We start from the raw sequence: 24,208 nt of genomic DNA, 5'->3' as shown, positions 1-24,208 counted from the left end.
CCCCATCCCTTTTCACCTTCTGTGCCTGGTTGATCATCTTCCGGACCACCTCCTTGATGTGAGCTTGTCCATCGATGGGAGGTTGCATGTACACACTGGCACGGGTCACCCCACGGTAGGCAATGGTATCGGGCCAACCAAGGTCCAGCTGCGGGATAGAGCGGTCTGACTTCTGTGGCCAGTATTCCAAGGAAGGGACCAGGTCAGCATCAGCATCAGCATCAGCATCAGCATCACCACCTCCCTCTCCATTCTCTTCCTTATCATCGGGCCCAGAGCCCTCACAGAGGCCTCTGTGTTCCCGGGGGTCCTCAGACCCTGGGTCATAGACCTCAATTGTCTCCAGGATCTTCTTGAGCTCCAACTCGGACAAGAAGTCCCGGATATTCTCCTTCTTGAGAACTTCGTAGAAGGCCTCGGGGCCCCTGGCCACCAGGGCCTCCAGGGCCAACCTCTGCCCCTCACTATAGAAGAATTCAGGTTTCGATTCGCTAGAACGCCAGTTCACATGGCTGTCGTCCAGGCACTGCACCTGGGAGTACGCCATGGCTGTGCCAGGGGTACATACACTGGTCAAGTCAGGCCTGAAGGAGGAAAGGGTGGCGGGAGCTGGAGCAGAGTTAAACTAGGGGTTAGGAGGGGGCTTCCCGGAGGCCAAAGGTGTTCTTCTCTCCCCCCCCTTCCTTCTTGCTCCTCGGATCCGGAGCTCAGATGCCTGACCCCCCAGCGATGGCCCAGTAGGACGGGTAGTGGTTGGCACGCACAGGCTTCACCTGCATTCTGCCCATAGGGAACCTGTTTGGGGAAAGAGACGGAGAGTATGAATAAGGGCTTGCAGAAAGGGCAGTCCGGGCTGGACGGGCTGGAAGTCTGAGGGGGCTTCTAGGTGGGGGGCCGGACCTGGTGTTCCCCTTCCTCCGGCCTGGTCTCTCGTCCCTTCCCCCAACCCCCAGAAAACCCCCCACGGTGCTCCCAGGGGCCAGCACAGCCAGCCCGGATCTCCAAGCACGGCCAAGCGCCGGCCGGTCCGCGGCAGAGGGGGCAGATGGAGCCTTTGGGTGGGCAGCTAGGAGGCCGGGCAGGTGGGGGTTTCCTTCTTACCCCGGCTCTCCCCGGCAGCCTGGGTCCAAGAGGCCGCGCCGGCGAAGGGCACGCAGCGCTGGCCGTCCAGGGAAAGCGGAGCGAATGACAGGCGGGAGGCGACGGGTCGGAAGCCGCCAGGAGCCGCTTGAGTCACGGCCCCGCCCGGCCCCACCTGCGGGGGGGAGGGGCGGTCACGTGCACCGTGGCCCCGCCCTCTGGGCTCTCAGGTGCCTCTGGAGCCTGCCCCAGTCGGACCCAGGAAGCTGAGTCACCCGCGGTGTCTCCCGCCGCGTCTGCGATCCGAGGGGCGGAGGGGAGAAGCCGAGCCCCCCATTCCCGAACGCCGCGGGGATTAGTCCCCTAACACCTCCCCACTCCCGGCCCTGCTCCTCCCTCCCGGCACCCATCCTTAACCCCCTCCTCTGTCTCCTCCCCCAGCCCCCCCCCCCCATACCTTGGAGAGGGAGCCTGATGCGGCTGCTGGGAGTCTGGCGGGTCCCAGCTCCTCCTGCAAGGCCTCCCAGCCCAGGACCAGCCAGCCCACTTCGCTTCACCTCTGCCCCACGCTGAACAGGCTTGCTTACAGACCCCAGGACCTCCTGGGGATTCATTTATCTTAGACGTTGAGAGGAGTTTGCAGATGAACCACTCCGGGCCTCAGTTTCCTCGTTTGAAAATTCCAAAGCCCGGCATTTTATAGCTAAGGAGACCGAGACCCAGAGAGAGAGGAGGTGACAGCCAAAGTTACACAGCTTGGCAGTAGCAAACAGAACCAAGATTAGACCTCAGTCCTCCCAAGTCTCCCTCCAGGACTCCCCACTACTCCACAGCTGCATTGGCTTGTGTTATTTTCCCCGGACTGTAAACTTCTTGAGGGCCTCCAGTCTTGGCATTCCCACAGGACCTAGCATAGGATCAGAGGCAGGGCCTCCATAGAGGTTGATTGTACGGTTTTCATTAATTCCCAGTGATGGGGGTGTTAGCCACCTCCCCAGGTGTGCAGCCAAGAAAAAAGACACCTTCCTCTTAGAAGATCAGGTTCTTTCTCTGCTGCTTGCCATCTGGATGACTCTAGGCAAATCGTTTCACCTCTCTGGCCCTGTTTTTTTATCTGTAAAGTGAAGAGGGGTGGTCTAAATAATCTCTACAATCCCTTCCAGCTGTAGGTCTGTGGTGCTATTTCTCTTTGGCAGTTAAAAGTGGTGTCGTTGAAAGAGCAATGGCTTTCAAGTTGGGAAACCTGGTTCTGAGCTTGGCTCACTGTGTTTTGAGAAGACCACTTTCATCCACCTCAGTTTCTTTATTTGTAGAATGGAGATTGGATTATTGGAGTGAATGATGCTTAAGAACCCTTCCAGCTCTGAAGTTTTATGATTTAACAACTCTAGATGCTGCTACTGGATCAGTTGGGGCAGCTAGGTAGTGAAATGGAAACAAGTGGTGGACCTGAGTTCAAATCCAGTTTCAGGCACTTCTTAGCTGTGTGACCCTGGGTGAATCACTTAACCCTGTTCTGTAAAATGAGTTGGAGTAGGGAATGGCAAACTACTTCAGTATCTTTTCCTAGAAAACCCCAAAAGAATCAGACATGACTGAAAAGAAGACTAAACAGTAGGATCAGTTCCCCAATCCTGAGATGCTTCAGATTCCCCTCACCGTTGCTATTCTAACATACTTTACACAAGGGAAGCTAGATCCCCTGGTGGAGGCCTCTGAAGGCCATCACTTTAAGGGGAACAGATCCTCAGGGTGGGTCCCCTAAGGACAGGCTTACCTCAGCTCCAGAGCAAGCTCAGCTACCTGGACAGAGGCCTTGGCGTCTCTGGAGCTTGGGGGCTCTGGATTATGGGGTGGTGCAGCTGCCACATCTGATGGCTAGAGCCTCCTTTAAACAGCTGCCTGGGCAGGGAGGGGTTTAATTGACCAGAGTCTTAGAAAAGCCCATTAAAAAATGGACTTGCTTTCTGGGCTGTCCCTCCTCAGCCTAATGACAAAGCTAGTTTGGAAGGAGACATTGAACTACATGTGATGAGCTTCAAGAGGGCAGGGACTCATGTTACCTCCTCCTAGCTTCTCCTGACATGGAGCCAGACCCAGAGACTTATGAAGTGAATTGCTGATGGGTTTAGAAGTTTGGTGAATAAGCAGTATGTTGTAGTGAAAAAAAGTACTGGACTAGGAGTCTAGGAGCCCTGGATGTTCACTCCAGTTTTGCCACTATCTGATGTGTGAACTTGGTTAAAAAGTGTTGCCTCTCTGGGACTCAGTTTCTGAACCTGTAAAGAGGAGGGAGCCAGGAGGGCAATTTGATGTTGTCTTAGGTCAGACTTCAGTGATTTAACACTGTGATTCTAGTTATTTGCTTAGTAATCTTAGGGATAGGTGGATGGGTAAGGGAGAATAGGGTTGATAATACTCCCTAGAGTTGAACGATTGACTAACCAATGACTTTGCTGTTTTCTTTCCTAACCCTGAAAAGTGAAAAACCCTGGGATTATGCCTGATCACCCATTTAGGGAGTGTGACGCTAAATAGAAGGCAGAATGAGTTTGGGCAGTAGCAGATATCACTTGAAGGAAATGGAATCTTTTCTCTTTATACATATGTGCTTCCCACTACCACCTTCCCAGGAATCTGCACCAACATGGAAGAAGGAGCAGAAAGTGAGGAATATAATGAAAAAGGGAGCAGGAAAGGAAAAGTAGGGCTTATCCCCTGTTCCTTGGTTTCCTATAAGTCCCAGCTAGAACCCCACCTTCTATAGAAAGCCTTTCCGGATCCCTGTTAATTCTAGTTCCTTCCCTCTATTGATTACATCTAATTTATCCTGTACTTTTCTTGTCTGCAAATATTTGTTTGCTTGGTATCTCTCCTGTTTGTGAGCTCCTTGAGATCAGGGACTGTCTTTCGCCTTTCTTTGTATCCCCAGTGCTAAGCACAATGCCTAGCATATAGCAGATGGTTAATAAATCGTTATAGACTGACTGATGTACTGCCTGAAATGAGCAGTGCTCTGGACAGAGATTCTGGGACTCAAAAGACTTGGGATCTTCTCCCTACAATGCCAATAAATGACTATCAATCTTAAACAGTCTCTTCTTCTCTCTAAGCAAATACCTAATCTGTAAGCATAGAGATTTGAATTTGATCTCAAAGGTCCTTTTTCAGTTCTAAATGTTGTAATCCTGTCTAGCTCTAAAATGTTATGAGTCTTTTGTATTCAGTCTTCCCTTCTGGAAGCATCAAAAGGGAATATTAGAAATTAAAATTTGGTATTGGAATCAAAAAGCCTGGTTTCAAATCCTAGCTCTGTGTTCGTAGATGAGTTATTTCACCTTGCTGTGCCTCAGTTTCCTTATCTGTATAATTCGAGAGTTAGACTAGAATTCAGGGGTGGGGAACCTTTGGCCTTGAGGCAACAGGTGGTCTTCTAGGTTCTCAGGTGTGGCCTTTTGATTGAGTCCAAGTTTTGCAGAACAAATCCCATTAATAAAAGACTTTGTTCTGTAAAGTTTGGATTCATTCAAAGGGCCACACTTGAGGACCTAGAAGGCCATATGTGGCATTGAGGCCGCAGGTTCCACATCCAAGGACTAGATGATCTCAAAAGTTCCTTCCAACTCCAAATATGTGATTCAGATTGGTTTTGGGCAACTAGGTGGGACAGTGGATAGAGTACTGAACCTGGAACCAGGTAGACCTGAGTTCAAATATGGCCTTACTAGCTGTGTTTGACCCTGGGCAAGTCATTAACACTGTCTTCCTCAGTTTCCTCATCTGCAAAATGAGTTGGAGAAGGAAATAGCAAACCATTCCAATATCTCTGCCAAGAAAATCCCAAAAGGGGGTCACAAAGAGTCAGTCACAAAATGACTGAAACAACTAAACAACAAAATTAGGTTTGAAGATGGCAGCTGGTGGGGTAAGGTGTGGGGGTGCTGTTTCTAATATCAGCACACAAGACCATGTGCCTTTGCCATATGTAGTAGCTATATTTTAGGGTCATTCTCTAGCTATGTTACTAGAGTTTCCATGTTTGAGTATCAAAACTTCTTTTACCCTGAAGTGAAACTTGCTCACAAATGGGATTAGGACCAGGGACCTTAGAAGTCATACAGAAGAAACATCCAAGTTCAAATCCTAGCTCTGTGTGACCTTGGGCAAGTCATTTGACCACTCTGGGCCTTGGTTTCCTCACTACAAAATTAGGGATTTGCAATAGATGACCTCCACTGCCCCTTCTTGTTCTAAATACATGATCATTTATGAACCTAAGTATCTGGGTCATTCAGGTAGGGGGAAATGAAATGGATAGGGTTAGGTCATGTGATCTGGTCAAGATCAAGGGTAGCCCATTTGGTCCAGCTCCTATCAAGGAGGAATTGCTGTTCTAACACACTTGAAAAGTGGCTATTCAGGTCACTGAAGACCTCCAGTGACAGGGAACCCATCATGTCTCCAGGTAGTTCCTTCCACTTTTGGGCGTTTGTAATTGTTAGGAAGGTTTTCCTGACACCAAGCCTAAATTTGCTCATTTGCAACTTTTCCCTATTGCCTCTGGTTCTGTCCTCAGAAGCCAGAACAAACAAATCTAATCCCTTTTTCAACTCTCAGGCCTTCAATTAGTTGAACACAGCTGTAATGCCCACTCTGCGTCTTGTCTTTTCCAGTTCTTTCAACTGATCCTTATATGGCATGGTCTCAAAGCTTTTATTCATCCTGGTTACTCTCCAGCTTATCAGTGCACTCACAATTGAGGCACCAAGACTATCCCACTCTGAAATGCAGGAGACTCAGCTTAACGTCCTGGCCTCTTAGTGCTTGACCTGCCCTAGTCTGCCTAGTCAGAGTCCATTCTTCTCTCTATTCTAACCTTAGGACCAAGCAAGTCTCCTCCTCCTCTCCCCCTCCATTGGGTCCGACACTGGGAGTTTCCATGTTTGCATGCATTTGTTTATTATTGTTGTTCAAAAATGTATTTTTTTCCATTGTTCAGCAATAAATGCCAAGCACAAGAATAAAGGAGGCAGTGTTTTGTGCCAGGCACATTTTAATTGGTTGAATAAATAAATTAAAAAATTTAATGACTCTGTGATTCTAAGCCAGATGCCCAACGACTCTGCTCCCTCTGAGGGAGGGCTGGGCCCAGTGAACACCATGAAACTGAGCCCGGCCCAGGCAGTTGGTTGTGTCCCAGTTAGGTGCAGTAATCAGCTGCCTCCACCCACTGTGCTAAGCTCAGGCACCTGGAACATGAAGGCTTGCTGGGTGATATACAGTTCAGCTCTTGTTTACTGTTTCTCTAACAATGTGCCACACATACTCAGCTTCCTTGCCTCCTTTCCTCAATATATTCCACCCCCTTTTCTTTCTTTTCCTCCTCCTCCTCCTGCTCTTCCTCCTCCCCCCTCCCCACTTCTAGTTTCTTCCCTCTCCTCTGTCAAAAAAGAAAGGTGAATGGTGGTTGCTGATTTGTGTCTATATAATTTATAACACATAATTTGTTTCCCTTAATCACATCCCAGCCTCTATTATGGTTTCCTAAATCCAAAATCAAACTCTTCTCTCCAAGAGGTCAGAAAATATTGACTTTTCTTCTCTTGTCTACCCCGTAGTACAATGTCCAAGGCTTAGGCCACGAAAAATATTCAGGGGGAAGGGATGGAGTGTTGGGCCTGGAGTTCATAAATTCAAATCTGGTCTCAGACACTTACTTGCTATGTAACCCTGGGCTAGTCACTTAACCCTGTTTGCCTCAGTTTCCTCATCTGTAAATTGATCTGGAGAAGGAAATGGCAAACCACTCCAGTATCTTTGGCAAGAAAACCTCAAATGGGGTCACAAAGAGTTATACATGATGGAACAACCAAGTAAGCACCTACTTGGCAAGCACTGGGCTAAGTGCTTTTTTACAAACATCATTATATTTGATCATCTCAACAATCCTTTTTGGCAGATACCATTGTTATTCCAATTTTACAGTTGAGGAAACTGAGGCAAACAAAGGTTAAGTGACTTGTGTCTGGCCTGATTGGAACTCACTCCAAGCCTAGTACTCTATTCACTACGCCACCAGCTGTTATCAATACAGGCTTCCTGATTGATTTTTTTAAAATAAATTTTATTGACATCTTTTTTTACATCACCTAAATTTCTCTCAGTATCCTTCCTCTTCCTAGAGAGCTATCTCACACAACAAAGAATTTTTTAATAAGAAAAAGTAAAGAGCAAGAAACAATTAACAAAACCAATTGATACATTTTTTAAATGTTCAAACTCATTTGGCTGAAGCCAAGTCTTTGCTCCTGGGTTTCAGTCCTGATTCTAGCTCTAAAAAAAAATTATGGTTTTATGATTTTAGAAGTCATCTCTCCCTTTAAATGAATCTGGTTGTTTTTTCTTGGTCATCAATCTTGCCCCTTTTGTCTGGAATCTCCCTGTCCTACGGTTCACCTCCCTCCACCACACTATGGGAAGCATAGCTCCTGGAGGCAGCATCTAGCCTTTGCTTGCCTCATTTAGTCACTGAGGATTGGGGAAGGTCAGGGAGAAAAGGTCAAGCATTTTACTCATCCTGTTTATTTCCCATACCGCCAGGTGGATATGATGAGTGACAGACCAGGAGGATAAAGTAGTCCACAAACTGATAGCTGGTCAGAAATATTGTCTTTTCCTATGGAGGATGCACTAATTAGCAGGATTTGCTTTGAGTTTTATGTCACATAATGGGGGTATCTTGAACAGGTTACTCTCCTAAATAACAAAGGTATTGAACACCTGCTGTATTTGAGGCTCTCTGTCAGTTATGGTGGGTTATCTGTTGAATTGTGGGTGAGTGACGACAGCTATAGAGAAAGAAGGTTGTTTAACCAAATCCTCTCATTTTACAAACCAGGAAACTGAGACCCAAAGAGGTTAAGTGATTTCTCCAAGGTCACACAGGTAGTATGCATAAGAGGCAAGATTCAGACCCATATCCTCGGATTCTCATTGGTACTATTTCACCTATACCATACACCTCCTAACAAGTAAGATGCAGTTTCCAGCCTAACAGGTGAATGTTCTTTTGGAGGGCACAAGGCTCCTACATCTGAAACAGTTAAAAAGTACTACAAGGCAGGAAAAGACTGAACAAGCAATGAGCATTGTGAACAATCAGAACTAGAAGAGTTCAGAAGAGACAGATCGCTTTCAATGGAGATCAAAGCTTCATGCAAAAAGGAGTACTTGACTCTGGCTTTAAAGAATGGATACGATAGATAAAGAAGATGGAAGAAAGTTGTCTCAGGTAGGGGAACTGCAAGAGTGAAGGAGAAAGATACAAGAAAAGCACATGCAAATGGAAGGGTCTGAGCCAAAAAATAAAAAAGTCACCTTTGCTAGAAGAGTGTCACCTTTTCAAGGAAGATCTTGGAGAGTCTGACTGGAACATTAACAAATGTTGATTGAATTTTGAATTGGATAGTTCCAGTTTTAACCATAAGGAATCAAGTTTCAAGAGTGGAATTTCGGGCACTGTGACAAACTGGCAGGTGAGGTATTCTGGGGCCTTCTTTGTGTCCATCATATCTAATAATGGAGACAGCCTGGCCTGATTCACCTTTTTGTAGCCCATCTCCACTCTGTGCCCCTTGCCCAGGGTTGCCTAACTGTGGTGGGACTCAGTCTCTCGACAGAGAACACATTGAAGATTCTACTCTATGAGGACCAGAAGATCTGAGCTGAGAGGGAAAGCAAATATGTTAATAGTTGGGTAACCTAGATGGGAAGGGTTATATGAGAAGATGTATAATTCACAACTTTGCCAAATGGAGGGCATTGCCTTTACACTTCTGTTTCCTTATGTAAATAGCACCAGGCTTAGAGAGATGTTAGGAGAGTTGACTAATGATGACTACGAAGCATTTTGCAGATAGAAAATGCAGCCTACGCAGAAATTTATAACAAGGGAAGACCTTTCCTTCTGGGACATGCTATCAATGAAGACCCCACTTGCAGCTAATGATGTCATGCACTAACACCAGAAGCTTCTGGACTGAATTGTCCTTACCCCTGGCCTACGGATCTCTACAGGGAATGAGGCTAACCCTCTTCTTTTTCCCATCCTCATTTTATCCCTTTGCCAGATCGGAAGAATTCTTCTCTTCCTTGCAGGAAAGATTGTTTAACCTCTCCAGTTCCCCTTAATGCTTATTTACACTAGGATGTTTGGCTCACTTTTGAGCCCCAAGGTTATCACATGGACAATGAGTTTTTGCTGAGCTGCATACCTAGACCACAAGAATCTCCACAAAGCTTCACCAGTTGTGGAGCCTCAAACAATTCCTGCTTTACAAGGGATTTCTCTTGTCCCTTGTAATTCTTTTCATTGTGCATTATTGGTTGACATTTACGATACTTTGATGATGGCACAAGACTAGAGGCTTGCTTTTTGTGAGTGATGTCATTATAAAAACAGAGTTATCCTTCTTGATTGGCAGATTTTTATTTTTTTTATCAGCATCATACAGCACAACTATGACAGGAACGATCTTTACCATTCAGAGGGTTCATTTGTCTACTCTCCCACCCACCTCAATTCATAATATTAAGATGATATTTGCCAAGCTAGCCACGGCCTATGTCTTGTTTCTAGTGTGATGTTGAAGCAGCAACAGTATCCTGAGCCCCTGGAAGCTTTGCCAGAGTCCCCTGGAGGGACTTTCCCTCCTTGCTTTGGGGAGACTGGCTTCCTTAGAAAGAATTCTTAACCTATCCTTTTATGCTGGTTTTCTGCTACTGACCCATTGTGTATCTCCCACAAATCGATGGTAATGCTACAGCCTGAGCCTGACTATACAATTGCCATTTTTCTAGGTTGGGCTAATCCAACTTAATCTACCAAGAGCTTAGGGGTAAGGAAAAGGATAAAAAAAATTATCTGAAGTGAGATAATAGAGATAAGCAAGTAGGGGAAGAAAGGTGGTAGAAGTGAGAGAAAATGAGAAGCATGTGGAATTCCTACATTTTGAGACGAAAATGGCTACTCTAGAAGTAAGAATAAATTCCAAGACAATCCCTGGATCAGGGACACTAAGTCTTGGGAACAAAACCTTGCCATGGGATAGCTTTTTCTTTTACTCTCTCTCTTTTTAAGCTCTCTCTAATTTTTTCCTCTGTCACTTTACTTTTCAGACGATGTGGGCTGTGTGGTGACGTCTGAGTGCCTGAGGGCCTGTGGTGCTGAAGTGGGCTGCTCCAACATTGCCTACCCCAAACTAGTGATGGAGTTGATGCCTGTGGGTAAGGCGGCCACAAGTGGAGCCAGCAGAGCAAGCCAGGCCAGTTGGCTCAGCACCTAATTGTTTTGTGGCCTGGGTGGAGCTGAGGTTATGCTTCCCCTGTGTGGGAGTCTCACCCACTGGGACTGTCCCAACAGTCTGACCAAACCATTTGCCAAGTCTCCTAAATGATCCTAGTTTACAAGATTTCCCAAGGCTGACCAGAGATTGTTACTGATTCTCCAGGGACTATAGCTTGCTGAGAAGATAAGAGGTTAACTCTAGCCGGGGCCTTAGCCCCAGCTTGTTTATTTGTGGTTTCAGTTGGAAAGAGCTCTCAGTAGCTGTTACTGTCTAGCAATGATCTCCTTAGATTCCCCATGATTCCTAGTTGGTCCCTTAGCCTTGACCTGGAGGTACCAGATTTGGGCTGTTGGTCAAGGGGAAGGGAAAAGACTAGGGATTCCAGCTCAGAGTAGACTGTGAGGTCACTCATTCAGTCAACAAGCTTTTACTATGTGCCAGGCACTGTGCTAAGTACTAAGGATACAAAAAAGGCCCAAAAAAATGGTTTTAAGAAGTCAACTCTATTGTTGAGGGTGGGTAGAGTATGACTAGAAAAAAAGATGCCCTTCCCTGAGCCAATCAGGGTCATTCTCAAGGTGACTAGGCCATTAGCCAGAGGGTCCAGAGGCTCAGATATCTGTTGTTCTCCTGCTACAACATACCTATCCCCCTTAGCTGCTGGAATCATCTTTTCCAGCCCTGCTCATGAAGAAATTAGAAGTTAAAAAAGGGAGTAGATTTCAGCTTTATATAAGGAGGAACTTTCTTAATTATTAGGGTTTTTCAACAATGAGACAGGTTATCTCTGGAGGTAGTGAACCTATCTATCACTGGAAATATTCAAGCAGAGTCTTGATGATCACCTATCAGGGATGCTGCAAAGGGAGGTTAGACTAAATGAGCCCTAAGGAGCCCTCTTAGATTTAACACTATAAACTTCCATAGTCTGTGCTTTTCTATTCTAGGCATCAATATGGAGAGGCAGGATGACACAGTGGATAGAAGTCTGGAATTTGGTGAGGAAGAACTGAATTCGGGTCCTACTACTGACATACACATTAGCTATATGGCCCTAGGAGAGTCACATAGCCCTCTCAGGTTCTCACCTAGCTCCCTGAGTCCATATTGTATACTAGTTGCATCTAGTTAAATCTAAGTTATCTGCTATTTACTAAGATCACAGATTTAGAGCTAGGAGGAACCTTAAAAACCATCTAATCCATATTCTTCTTTTTATAGATAAGACTCCACGAAGTGAGTGATTTGCTCAAGTTTCCAATTTTTATGAGAGAAGAAAGTTTCTATATGTGTTACTCACATTAATGAAATCACAGGATCAGTCAAAAAAAAAAGATAAGAGAATCTTTGTTATTATGAAGCCTCTGACTCGGGTCATTAGGCCTTGTCAATCCCAGTCAACTTCTAGCTCCTAGGCACCTCAGTGTCCAGGACACCTGAATCATGGCCTTAGAGCTTTCTCCTTTAAACATGAATAAACTTCCCTGATTTTTAAAATCCATCTAGAAGTACTAACTTTCTTAGTCCCAGAATACTTGGAGCATACTTGGCTCCTTGGATTTCAAGATCTGCCATATTGAACGAAAGGTAATTGAACAAAAGGAGGAAAGGTAATTTCCTTCTTCTTCTACCATTGTTACTAGAACTAGATATCCAATTTTCGCCCTTTTTCCCTTCTATTCTGTTTCTGCACATACTTCAGAGCCTTATAAGGATGAGGCTGGATCAGACTTCAATAGCAGTGAGGGTTACTGGACCATGCTGGCTTCACTGCCTCTCTGTGTAGAATAAGAAATGTGCTCCCTAGTTTAGGAGCAGCTTTTCCTGCACCATCAATCTAGTCAGTCGATAAACATTTATGAAATGCCTACCATGTGCTAGGCACTATCAAAGCATATATAAGCATCTCTTAGTCTCAATAAATGTGATGTATAGGGGCACCTATATCTATGTAGCAGATAGAGGCCCAGCCTTAGAGTCAGAGAAACTTGGTTTCAAATGTGACCTCAGACACTTATTAGCTATGTTAACCTGGGCTAGTTCAATTGCCTCCTCCAAAAAAAAATAAATAAATAATTTTGATGTATAGCATATCCCATTTATAGACCTAAAAATATGGTAAACTAGGTTCAGTTTATTTAACTCTGGAAAATGCCATAGGTTCAATCCCCTAGCATCCCTAGACCTTGAGAAGACTTAGATTCTAATACTAATTCACAGTGTGACTGTGGACAAGTTATTTCCTCTCCTCTCTCTGGGCCTTCGTTTCCTCATCTGTAGAAAGAAGGGTTTAAGCCAGATTATCCTTAGGTCTCTAAGGAACTTATTGGCTTTGGTGTTCTAGGAACCTATGGTTCTTCCCCAGCATTAGGGTTCCCATCTTCAGCTTCTTATTGCCTATCTTGCCCTAATCCTGTCCTAGATTCTTTTTCTTAATTTTTCCTTTTTAGTTTTCTTTTTTATTATGAACTTAACAAATATGAACATTTTAATATACAAAAATAAAAATGTTTACGTGTGAAATTGTGAATAGCTATTATGTCTAGCTTATTTTTTAAAGTACGTAGTAAATTTAACACAGTAATACCAACTCTGCCAAATTTATGTGTCTCCTTAATCTGTATATTTTAAATTGTTCTTGGATTTTTTCTCTTTTTCTTTTTAGCATCACTATCTACAGTATTCAACCCCTCTAAGATCTCTACGCCACTCCAGATAAAAACCTTCCCTTGTAACAAATACATATAGTCAAGCAAAACAAATTCAAATTCACACATTGAATATATTTGAAAATTTACTTCTCATTTGCATCTCTAATTCATCTCCCTGCCTAGAGTGGGGAAGCATGCTTCATCATCATTCTTCTAGAGTCGTCATGACTGGTCATTGCTTTAATCAGAATTCTTAAATCTTTCGAAGTTATTTTCTTTTATGTTACTTTCTTTGTTTTCTTTTACATTGTAGCTCTACAAATTTTGTTCTCCTGGTTATGTTCACTTCATTTCATGTCAGTTCATGATTCTTCCTATGTTTCTTTCAATCTATCCCTCTAGCCGTTTTTATGATGCAATATAGACTGTCACATTCATATTCTATAAATTTTAGCCATTTCCCAATGAATTGTGCCCCCTTAGTTTCCAGCTTTTTGCTACCACAAAAAGTTCTGCTATAAATATTTTTGTACATATGGGTCCCTTACCTCTATTTTTGAACTCTATTGGGATATAAAGTAGCAGCTCAGCAGGAAGAGTAACAGCGCTAGGTCAAAGGGTATGAACAGTTAAGTAACTTGTTGGGTATGGTTCCAAACTGCTTTTCAGAATGGTTGAACCGATGTATAATTCCACTAACAATGCAGTAATATGCCTGTCTTCCCATAGTCCCACCTGCCAATAATTGCCATTTTTTGGTCATCTTTGCCAATCTGACGGTGTGAGGTGGAACCTCAGAATTTTTCATTTGCACTTCTCTTATAATTAGTGGTTTGAATTATTGATAGTTTGCCTTTTCTTTTGAAAATTGCTTGTTTTTATCCTTGACCATTTATATGTTGAAGAGTGACTTTAATTCTTATATATTTTCATTCATTCTTTATATATCCAGGATATCAGATCTTTATCAGAAAAATCTGCTACAAATATTTTCCCCAGTTAACTGTTGCCCTTCTAATTCTAATTGCATTGCTTTTTATGTGCATAAACGTTCCAATTTTATGTGATAAAAATTGTCCATTTTACCTTTTATTATCCTTTCTATCCCTTGTTTCGTCAAGAACTCTTACATATCTATATTGTGAGGAATATCTCTTACCTTTTCCTCTAATTTGTTTATGATATGATCTATTATATTTTGGTTATGTATCCCTTTGCAGATGATTATGTTAAATACTATGAGATGTTAGTCTAAACCTAATTTCTGCCAAATTGATTTCTAACTTTCCATGATATTTTTGACAAATAGTGTTAACTCAGTAGCTGGTGTCCTTATTAGGTTCACTTGATTCTGGGTCTTGTGTACTTAATCTATAACATCGATCAACTTCTCTATTTTTCAACCAGGAAAAAGTAGTTTTGATGATTAACACTTTGTAGTTTGAGATCTGGCCCTGCTAGACCCCCTGCTATCATGCTTTTTGTCATTGTTTTCCTTGAGATTCTTGACCTTTTGTTTCTGCAGGGGAATTTTGTTATTATTCAATCTCTTCTAGAAAGTAATTTTTTTGTACTTGTAATACTGAATCTGTAAATTAATTTAGATAATATTGTAATTTTGGTATGTTGCCATTGTTCAACCATGAGCAATTAACATCTCTTCAATTATTTAACTTTGTCTTTATTTCTATAAGAATATTTTGTAGTTTTATTCAGATAATTCCTCTGTGTGTGTGTGTGTATGTGTGTATGTGTGTGTGTAAGTAGATTCCCAGATATTTATACATTTGGTAATTATTTTCAATGGTATATCTTTCTTTATCTCTTTCTACTAGGCTTTATTGGTAATATATAAACAGGCTGATGAGTTTATGTATTTATTCTATATTAAGATACTTTGTTGAAATTATTATTTCAACCAAATTTTAACTGAATGTCTAGGGTTCTCCAAGTTAACCATCTATAAAAGAGCAAAATTTTTGTTTTTTCTTTGTCTATGTTTAATCCTTTGATTTCTTTTTCTTGTCTTGCTGTACCAGCTAATATTTTAGGAACTAATGTTTTCCTTGCTTTATTCTTGATTTTCTTAGGAAGGCCTCTAGCATTCCTCAGTTACAGATATACTTCTTGGTTTTAGGTAGATACTATTTATAAAATTAAACAAAATTCTTTTTAGTCTGATTTTTTTAAAAAAATTTTTTTAACGCAAATGAGTATGGTATTTTGCCAAAAGGCTTTTCTGCATCTATTGGTGCAATTATGTAGTTCTTATTGTTTTTGTAATTAATATGGTCTATTGTGCTCTAATTTTCCTGATATTGAACCAATTCTGCTTTTCTTTATATAAGAAAATCCATTCTGCTCATCATGTATAATTTTTTTTGCTATATTGTTGTAATTCTTTGCTATCAACATTTTTCCATTGATATTCATTAGAAATATGTTTTTAATTTTCTTTCTTTGCTTTATCTTTCCTTGATTCATGTGTCAGAACCATATTTCCCTTGTAGTAGGAACTTAGTAGGCTGCTTTCTTTCTCTATTCAAAAAACCTTTATTGATTTTAATTTTGTTGTCCTTTGTCCATAAAGATATGTTTAATGCTTCTACTTTCCTGAACTTGTTTATGAATTATTTATGCCCATACACATAGTCAATTTTTATAAAAATGTTACATGAAGCTAAGATATCTATGTGTGTACATACGTGCATATGTACATCTATGCACATATTCATTTCCATTCCCATTCAGTAATCTCCATTGATATGTTTTAGTTAACTTTTCCACAACTGTCTTCAGGGCAACTTCTTCTTTGTTCATCTTTTTATTAGATTTGTCTGAAAAGGGCACAGTGATGTCCCCAACTATTTTAGTTTTGTTATTTATTTCTCCAGGTAGTTTGATTAACTTTTCTTTTAAGTATTTATATACTATGCTATTTGGTGCATATATCTTAATATGTTGATATTATTTAATCATCTTTCTTGCTTTTATGTATATGGTTTCTCTTTTTATCTCCTTTAATCACATCTAATTTTACTGTTGTGTTTCTGAGATCATTATTACCACCTCTGCTCTAAAAAAACAAATCACCTGAAGCATAGTAAATTCTATTTCAGTCCCTTACTTTAACTCTTTATAGATCTTTATGTTTCTCCTTTATATTTCTTGTAAAGAACATATTGTTGGTTTCTGCTTTCTAAATCATTCTGTTACTCTCCTCCATTTTATGAGTGTATTCATTCCATTCATATTTATTGTTATGCTATTAATTGTGTTTTTATCTCCATCATATCCTCTTAGAATTTTTCCTCTCTTTGCCTCTTGACTTCTCCCCTTACAAATGAGAAGAATTGTCTGCCTTTATGCTCTCCTGGTAAATCCAGACTCAGAGGGTGTGCAAGTTTCTGGTTCTCTTCTTGTGTACTCCTGTGCTATATAAAAGAGTTTACTAGTGTGTCTCTTTAGTCTTTTTGATCATTGTTTCATCTGGGATTCTTATAAATCATTGTTGAAATATTTGCTAGGAGAGTTGAGTTCTTGAACCTTTAACATTTGCCATCTTAATTGGAAGTTCTGTTTCCTTCACTGTTCCTCAGTTTTGCTCTTTCTTTCCCTGTCAGTTTTCTTCTTCTCTCCTTTAGGCTTTTGTCTGTTGGTTTGGGCCTTACTTTCTCCTACTCCTCCATTTTCTCACAGGCTCTGGCCTGTCATCTCATCTCTTCTTGTGCTTCTCTTCTGTTTGGGCCGGGCTCAACCCTCCCATAAATTGTCTCTTTTTCTTAGAAGATCATTTCTTTAACAGAATTACTGCCTTACCTTGCCAACTCATTGAAGGTCTTTGTCTTTCCCCCAAGCAGTGAATATAAAATTAAGACCTAGAGGTGAATCATAATGGAGGCAGGAATCTAGGCCTAGAGATGACTCTGAACTGTGCCCCTAATCTTGATTTACCAATGTGTGACTTTTGGTAAATCTCAGACCCTCCCTAGGTTTCTGGTTGCCTTTCTTTGTAAAATGATCCTAATGTGCCTGCCTCAGAGGAGAAGAAAGCATGCAATGACAGAGCATCAGAGTTGGAAGGTACCTTAGAGATTATCCCATTGTCCTTATTAAATAGATAGATGGTACAGGGAGGTGAGTGACTTGCTGATGGTCCTAGAGTGAGTCATTGGAAAATCCAGGGCTAGGATCATAGCCTCTTGCTCTTTCTGGGGACTAGATGGATCCATTTGTGTTTGACAGGAGGGGTACCAGGTAGGGAGAGGTTGGTGAAGAACCTGCCTTGTCACCATAACCTGTTTTTCTTCAATGCTACTAGGACTGCGAGGACTGATGATTGCTGTCATGATGGCAGCCTTGATGTCCTCCTTGACCTCCATCTTCAACAGTAGCAGCACACTCTTCACTATGGACATCTGGAGGAAGCTGAGACCTCATGCAGGAGAGAAGGAGCTCCTATTGGTGGGCAGGTATGGGTATGTAGTCAGGGTCCTGTTAGAACAGAGAAAGGAAAGTCAAGTTAGCTAATCCTTTTAATGGACACATACAGTGGAGGTATATGTGATTTGGACAAGTTTTTCATATAGTTATTGATAGCTTGCCTTTCTTCTTTTGAAAACTGCTTGTTCAGAACTGTTGATCATTTATTTATTGATGGGTGACTCTTGCTTGGGTGACTATATATTTAAGTACCTTTTAAACCTTGGGTAACAGAACTTTATAAGAAAAAAAAATCTGCTGCAAAGATTTCCCCCCAATTAATGGTTTTCCTTCTAACTGCCTTGATTTTGTTTGTGCAACAACATGTTAGGTACTCAAAATTATCCATTTTTTTCTCTTGTTATCTTCACTATCCCTTGTTTGACCAAGAACTTTTTCACTGCTTATAACTGTGAAAGATATTTCTTTCCCTATATTTCTAATTTGCTTATGATATGACCTTTTATATTTAGATTATGTGTACTTTTGAAGCTTATTATGTGGTATGAGACATTTGTCTATACCTAACCAAATGAGTTGGAAAGGAGATTGATACTTTCTCAGTAACAGTTGGGTAGCTGCTACCCAGGTGGGCACCTGGGTTGCAGTGAGATTATAATTTCCCTCAGGGGTTGTCAGGGCAGAAAGGGGAGGGCTGGAAGCTCAAAGAATGGCAGGGGGGTATGGAATAAGGAGTGTTGGGATGTAATGGATGAAGGGTAGTTGTGATGTGTGAGATAAACAACCCAGGAGATTGACTCTTACGGGATAAGATGCAACTTACCTTCCCACTCATCATTGGTTGATCACATGCTCTTTGGAGTCATGCCACAGCCTCTGAGATGGTTTGTTAGCCCCTCCTCACATGAAGGTACCACTTTGAAGACTGCTCCCTTAGAGAATAATAGAGGAAAAAAGACATGTGTCCTAATAAGTTCAATATAAAACAGAATATGATATGGGCCAATGAGAAAGTCACAAATTATATGCTTGGGGGATTTGGAGAGGGCTTGGTGGGAGCAGATCAGGAAGAGATCACCTCCAGCTGGGATCAGGGAAGCTCTCACTGAGGAGCTGGCATTTGGGTTGGATCTTGAAGGATGAGTAGGAATCGAATTGGCAGAGATGCTACAGAGGGCATTCCAAATGGAGGAAATGTGTGAATAGCTGCAGTCCTGTTTGGCTAGAGTCTGCGATGTATGAAATGGAATTAGGAAATAAGATATGGAAAGGAAGTCTGGGGCCAGAGATTGTGGAGGGCCTAAAACGTCAGGCTAATGAGTTTTGTTAGACTTTACCTAGTAGGGAAATAAGGAGCCAGTAAAGTTTTTTGATGGAAAGTGATGTGATTAGGAAGATTAAAGTGACCACATATGTAGGATGGAAAGGACGAGACAGGAATAGTAATGAGGAGATGGCTGCAAGGAGGAGTAGGGACCTGAGTGTCTGAACACTTTTACTCATGTTCCAGATTGCCCAGAGGAAGAAATATTCCCTTGCTGTCCCCCCTCCCCCAACCCCCCAACCAATTGCTCACCAAAAAGCCAAAAATTACCAGGAGGTTGGCACTTTGATCTAGGGACAAGTTATTAATAAGAAGTCTGATGAGTCCATGCCCTCACTCCTATATCTACCTTGGACTATGCAAAGCAATAGCTTCTTCCTGTTCCATAGGACCTGTTGGAACATGTTGTGTGCCTGGTAGGCTGAGGCCATGGAATCATCTCCTGCAACCCACAGCCTTGTTTGTATCCAGCTTAATTAACTTTACAACAGATCCATCAGAGGCTGATCACAGAGGAAGTAAACACTAGGGAGGTGAGGAAAGGAGAATGGATCCTGCAGGAGTGACCCTTCAGTCACCCTCAGCCTGATGCTTCCTACTATAGTAAGCTCCTGCTATTATCAAAAAAAAAAAAAAAAAAAAAAAGACCTTAGAATACAGTTCAGTCCAAGGCAGCCTCGGAATCCCAAGTTTTTCTAGAGAGGCGTCCAGGAGATTTCTCCTCCAAAACTTGAAATCATAACCTTTCCACCTTTCCCCCTTCTTAGCTTCTGTGTCCCTGACCTGCTGCCCTGTAGTGCAGTACCTGTAATCAGATGTCTCACTAGAAAATATCCTACACAGAGGAGCTCAGGGCACAAACTCTATGTAGAGTGAGTGTAGTAAGTTATGGGTTCAAGGTCTTATTTGGCTGAAAGACTTGCTAAGTATCTCCCATGTTCATTTTTTTTCCTTCTTAGCCCATTCTCTGGCTCAGCCCATTCCCCTGTATTTTGAATCACCATCTCTTTCCTGGCTAGCTCACCTTAACTCTCACTCCCTGTCCAGAGCTGGAGTTATTTCTTTCAGTTCCTTTGTTCGCTGGAGTAGAGTCTCCTTCTACCTGTGCCCAAGGTCCTTTAGTTCCTCATTCAGTCCCAGTTGAAGCTTCTCTCCTTATAGTCAACTGAAAAACAGCTCAGTAGAACATCCTGGATTCTGTTTGAAGAACTCTCTTGAGTTTGTCTCTGTCTACTCCGGCCACGCAGCACCCTGAGCTCAAATCAACTATTTATTAAGACTTAGTATGTGCTGGACACTGTGCTAAAGGGTGGTTGTACAAAAAAAGGACAAAAATACAGTTCCTGAACTCAAGGAGATTATATTCTAATGGGAGCTAAGAAACTAAGAAGTAAGAGGCAAGGGGACAGTATTCCAAGAATGAAAGGACATGGGAGAGGAAATTCCTGTGTGTTGTTGGAAGAGAGTAGAGTGTAAGAAAACTGGAAAGGTAAGAAGGGGGCAGTTTATGAAAAGCTCAGATCAATTCAATTCAGCAAGCACTTATTAAACAACCAATATATAAGATAAGAAAGTGGTTGGGCATTTAAAGATAAGAAAATGAAACCGTATCCGTCTTCTGGGATTTTGTGTTCTATCATCCTTAATTCCTAACTCAATCAACCAAGCATTCAAAAAAATTTTTTTTAAATAGTATTTTATTTTTTCCAATTACACATAAAGATAGTGTTCAACATTCATTTTTTTATAAGATTTTGAGTTCCAAACTGTTTCTCCCTTTTTCCTTCCACTCCCCCTCCCCAAGACAGCAAACAATCTGAAATAATGTATATATGTACAATCATGTAAACAAATTTCCACATTAGTCATGTTGTGAAAGAAAAAATAGAACAAAAGGGAAAGCCACATACAAAAAAAACAAACCAAAAAGTGAAAATAGTATGCTTCAATCTGCATTCAGATTCCATAGTTCTTTCTTTGGGTATGGATAGTACTTTCTGTCATGAGTCTTTTGGAATTGTCTTGAATTATCACACTGCTGAGAAAAGCTAAGTCAATCATAGTTGTTCATCGCACAATGTTGCTGTTACCATGTACAATGTCTCCTGGTTCTGCTCACTTCACTCAGCATCAGTTCATAGAAGTCTTTCCAGGTTTTTCTGAAATCTGCCTACATATCATTTCTTATAGTACAATAGTATTTATTACATTCATATATTCTACTTTTTCTGCCATTCCCTGATTGATGGGCATTACTTCAATTTCCAGTTCTTTGCCACCACAAAAAGAGATGCTATAAATATTATTGTACATATAGGTCATTTTCCCTTTTTTATGATCTCTTTGGGATACTGACCTAGTAGTGTTGTTGCTGGACCAACAGGTATGCACAGTTTGATAGCGTTTTGGGCATAGTTCCAAATTATTCTCCAAAATGATTGGATCAGTTCACAGTTCTACCAATAATGCATTAGTGTCCCAATTTTCCCTCATCTTTTCCAACATTTATCATTTTCTTTTTCTGTCATTTTAGTCAATCTGATAGGTATGAGGTGGTACTTCAGAGTTGTTTTAATTTGCATTTCTCTAATCAACAGTGATTTAGAGCATTTTTTTATATGACTATAGATAGCTTTAATTTCTTCATTTGAAAACTGCCTATTCATATCCTTTGACCATTTATCAATTGGGGAATGACTCAGTTCTCTATATATTTGAGAAATGAGGCCTGTATCAGAAACACTTGCTGTAAAAATTGTTTCCCAGATTTCTGCTTTCCTTCTAATCTTGGTTGCATTTGTTTGGTTTGTGCAAAACCTTTTTAATTTAATGTAGTCAGAATTACCCATTTTGCATTTCATAATGTTCTCTGTTTCTTGTTTGGTCATTTCCCTTCTCTATAAATCTGACAGGTAAACTATTCTTCCAACAAGCATTTATTAAATGCCCATGTGTCAGAGATGGTACTAGGTGCTGGAGATACAGAGACAAAAGTGAAATATTTCCTGCCCCCCAGAAGTTTCCATTCTAATTGGGGGGATAACAATATATACAAAAGACAAACAAAGCAGATTCAAGGTAACCTTGAGGAGGAAAGGCATTAGGATCTAAGGAGACAAGGAAAAGTTTCATGCAGAGGGTAGTGCATGAATTGAATCTTGAAGGAAAGCAGGGGTTCCAACAGATGGAAGTGAGGAAGGAGAGTCTTCCAGGCAAATGGACAACCTATGCAAAGTCATGGAGTATTACATGTCAGGAAAGGCAAGGAGACTTGTTTGAAGAGAATAATGTGAAATAGGGTTGTTCAGAAAGGATGGGGCTAGGTTGTCAAAAGCCTTAAATGCCAAGCAGAGGGATTTGTATTTGATCTTAAAAGTAATAGAGAGTCACTAAGAATTTACTGAATGGGGAGGTGACAAGATCAGATCTGTGTTCTACAATTACTTCAGTGGTTTTGTGCAGGATGATTTGAAATGGGGAAAACCAAGGCAGGGAGGCCAATTTTGAAGTCCAGGCAAGAGGGAATGAGGGCATGAACTATGGTGGTGGTCATATGAATAGAGACAAAGGGTCAGAGGGAAGAGATACATATGATTGAGGTAGAAAGGACAAGATTTAAGTACTGACAGAGTATGTGGGATATGTGAGAACTGTGAGTCTAAGATATAGAGGTTGCAAATCTGGGTACCCTCAATAGAAACAGAGCACTAGAAGAGAGAAAGTTTTTTGGGGGGAAGGGTAGAAATGATGAGTTCTATTTTCGATATATTGAATTTGAGATTCTTAAGGGGCATCCAGCTTGAAATGTCCAATAGGCAATTGGTGGTGTTGGACTGGAGCTCAAGAGAGAAACTAGGACTGGATATATAGTCCTGGAGTTATCTGCAATGGAGTCATTGAGCCCAAGGGAACCCATGAGACTGCCAAATGAGAGAAAGAGAGAGAGAGAGAGAGAGAGAGAGAGAGAGAGAGAGAGAGAGACAGAGAGAGACAGAGAGAGACAGAGAGAGACAGAGAGAGAGAGACAGAGAGAGAGAGAGAGAGAGAGAGAGAGAGAGAGAGAGAGGGAGGGTCCAGGACAGAAGTAGAAAGAGTGATACTCCATTGACAGAGCCTTGTAGTATACCCACAGTTTGAGAGTTTCGAAAGGAGGAAGAGAAATCTGTGCCCCTCCTAAAATCATATATAGATTTGGGAGTAACCCCAGTTTAGCAGTACTAGAACAAATTCAGTGAAATTTAATTACTTTATAGATTTTCAAAAGGTTGCCTGAGTAAAGACCATGAGAGGAAAAAAGAGTAGAGAACATAACTTGGAAGTAGGGCAGTGATTATATCATTCACTGAGAGGGGAAGAAAGAGAGAAACCTAGATGAGGAAAATGATGGCACAGATGGAGAATCTAGGGTCAATGTTCTGAAATACTCTAAGGCTTAGAAAGGCTCTGAAATCGCAAAAATAGCTATGGGAGCCAGGACTAGATAACCTAGGTCTCCTAACTACCAGTTTTTCTCTATAATATGTTGCTTCTTCCTCCTCGATATCATCAAAATGCGCTTATTTGTGTATAGACTTGTATAAAGGGAGTTGGACACAGTCCCTGACTCCAAGGAATCTGACTTCCAGGGCTGCCACTCACTTGCTGTATATAACCTTGGGCAGGTAAATCCTTAAGGGTCCATACCTGGACTAGGCTCCTCCTAGTGGTGGGATTCAGTCCCAACCCTTGGCCTAGAGGTGGTTTTTCCCAACAGGACATCTCTGTCCTTCTGTGGTTGACTAATAGATAATCTCCTGCCTTCCAAAGCTCCAAACACAGTTCTCCCTTCGATAGCCTCAGCCCAGTTTGGACACTTGAAAGACAAAGGGAATGTAGTTAGAGGAGTCCAAGAAATTAGTCAATCTCAAATCTCAAGTTAGGAAGATGGTGATCTTGCTGGAGCTAGAAGCTTGGTTTTTGAGTGACTCAAAGGAAGGTAGTTGGTGAGAAATTGGGTAGGGACCAATGGCAGATTTTTTTTATCTTTAAGAAACACATCCCATTCTAAATGGATGCTGTGGCTTTTGGGAACTAAGGCTTAAGGTGGCATCAAATTGGGATTTACGTTGGTAAATGTTTAACTGACTCTCCAAAAAAAAAATGTATGCAGGTCATACTTTTAAATTTAATCCGCATTCTTAACATTATCTCTATCACGTTCTTAAATCTAGACAATCAATAAAACGTTAAGTCCTATTTGTAGCATTTGCCAATTTCTGAGGTGTAAAAGGCTCAGAATAAAAATTTAACAACTGACTCTCGTGAACCAGTATGAGCTGGCTTTAACACACCCTTCAATTTAGAGAAAATAATGAAGATGGTGG

General features: G+C 41.6%; 2 protein-coding genes and 1 long non-coding RNA gene across 5 annotated transcripts in view; 1 reads left to right on the top strand and 2 right to left on the bottom strand.

The window, feature by feature from the left end:
- Window positions 1–1,267, bottom strand: part of FAM83G (family with sequence similarity 83 member G) — a 58,900-nt gene extending 57,633 nt beyond the window's left edge. The window contains exons 1-2 of one of the 2 annotated variants that reach the window (XM_072596854.1): window positions 1,102–1,267; window positions 17–795 (exon numbers count right to left, since the gene is read on the bottom strand). In XM_072596854.1, coding sequence (XP_072452955.1) covers window positions 17–547 — 531 coding nt within the window. In that variant the 5' untranslated portion in view covers window positions 548–795; window positions 1,102–1,267. The remainder of the gene's footprint in view (window positions 1–16; window positions 796–1,101) is intronic. The other variant, XM_072596855.1, reaches the window with a different exon arrangement.
- The window catches only part of SLC5A10 (solute carrier family 5 member 10), a 176,147-nt gene that overhangs the window by 127,501 nt on the left and 24,438 nt on the right, over window positions 1–24,208 (top strand). For both annotated transcript variants that reach the window (XM_072596857.1, XM_072596856.1), the window contains 2 exons: window positions 10,258–10,365; window positions 17,400–17,550. In XM_072596857.1, coding sequence (XP_072452958.1) covers window positions 10,258–10,365; window positions 17,400–17,550 — 259 coding nt within the window. The remainder of the gene's footprint in view (window positions 1–10,257; window positions 10,366–17,399; window positions 17,551–24,208) is intronic.
- LOC140496733 (uncharacterized) lies at window positions 17,491–19,990 on the bottom strand. Its single transcript, XR_011964381.1, has 3 exons — window positions 19,870–19,990; window positions 18,345–18,453; window positions 17,491–17,572 (listed from the first exon to the last, which is right to left on the bottom strand). It is a non-coding gene; the product is annotated as an uncharacterized lncRNA (long non-coding RNA).

This window comes from Notamacropus eugenii, chromosome 3 (genome assembly GCF_028372415.1).
Source record: "Notamacropus eugenii isolate mMacEug1 chromosome 3, mMacEug1.pri_v2, whole genome shotgun sequence".
In the NCBI taxonomy this organism is placed as follows: Eukaryota; Metazoa; Chordata; class Mammalia; order Diprotodontia; family Macropodidae; genus Notamacropus; species Notamacropus eugenii.
This window is presented reverse-complemented; position numbering and strand designations above follow the sequence as displayed.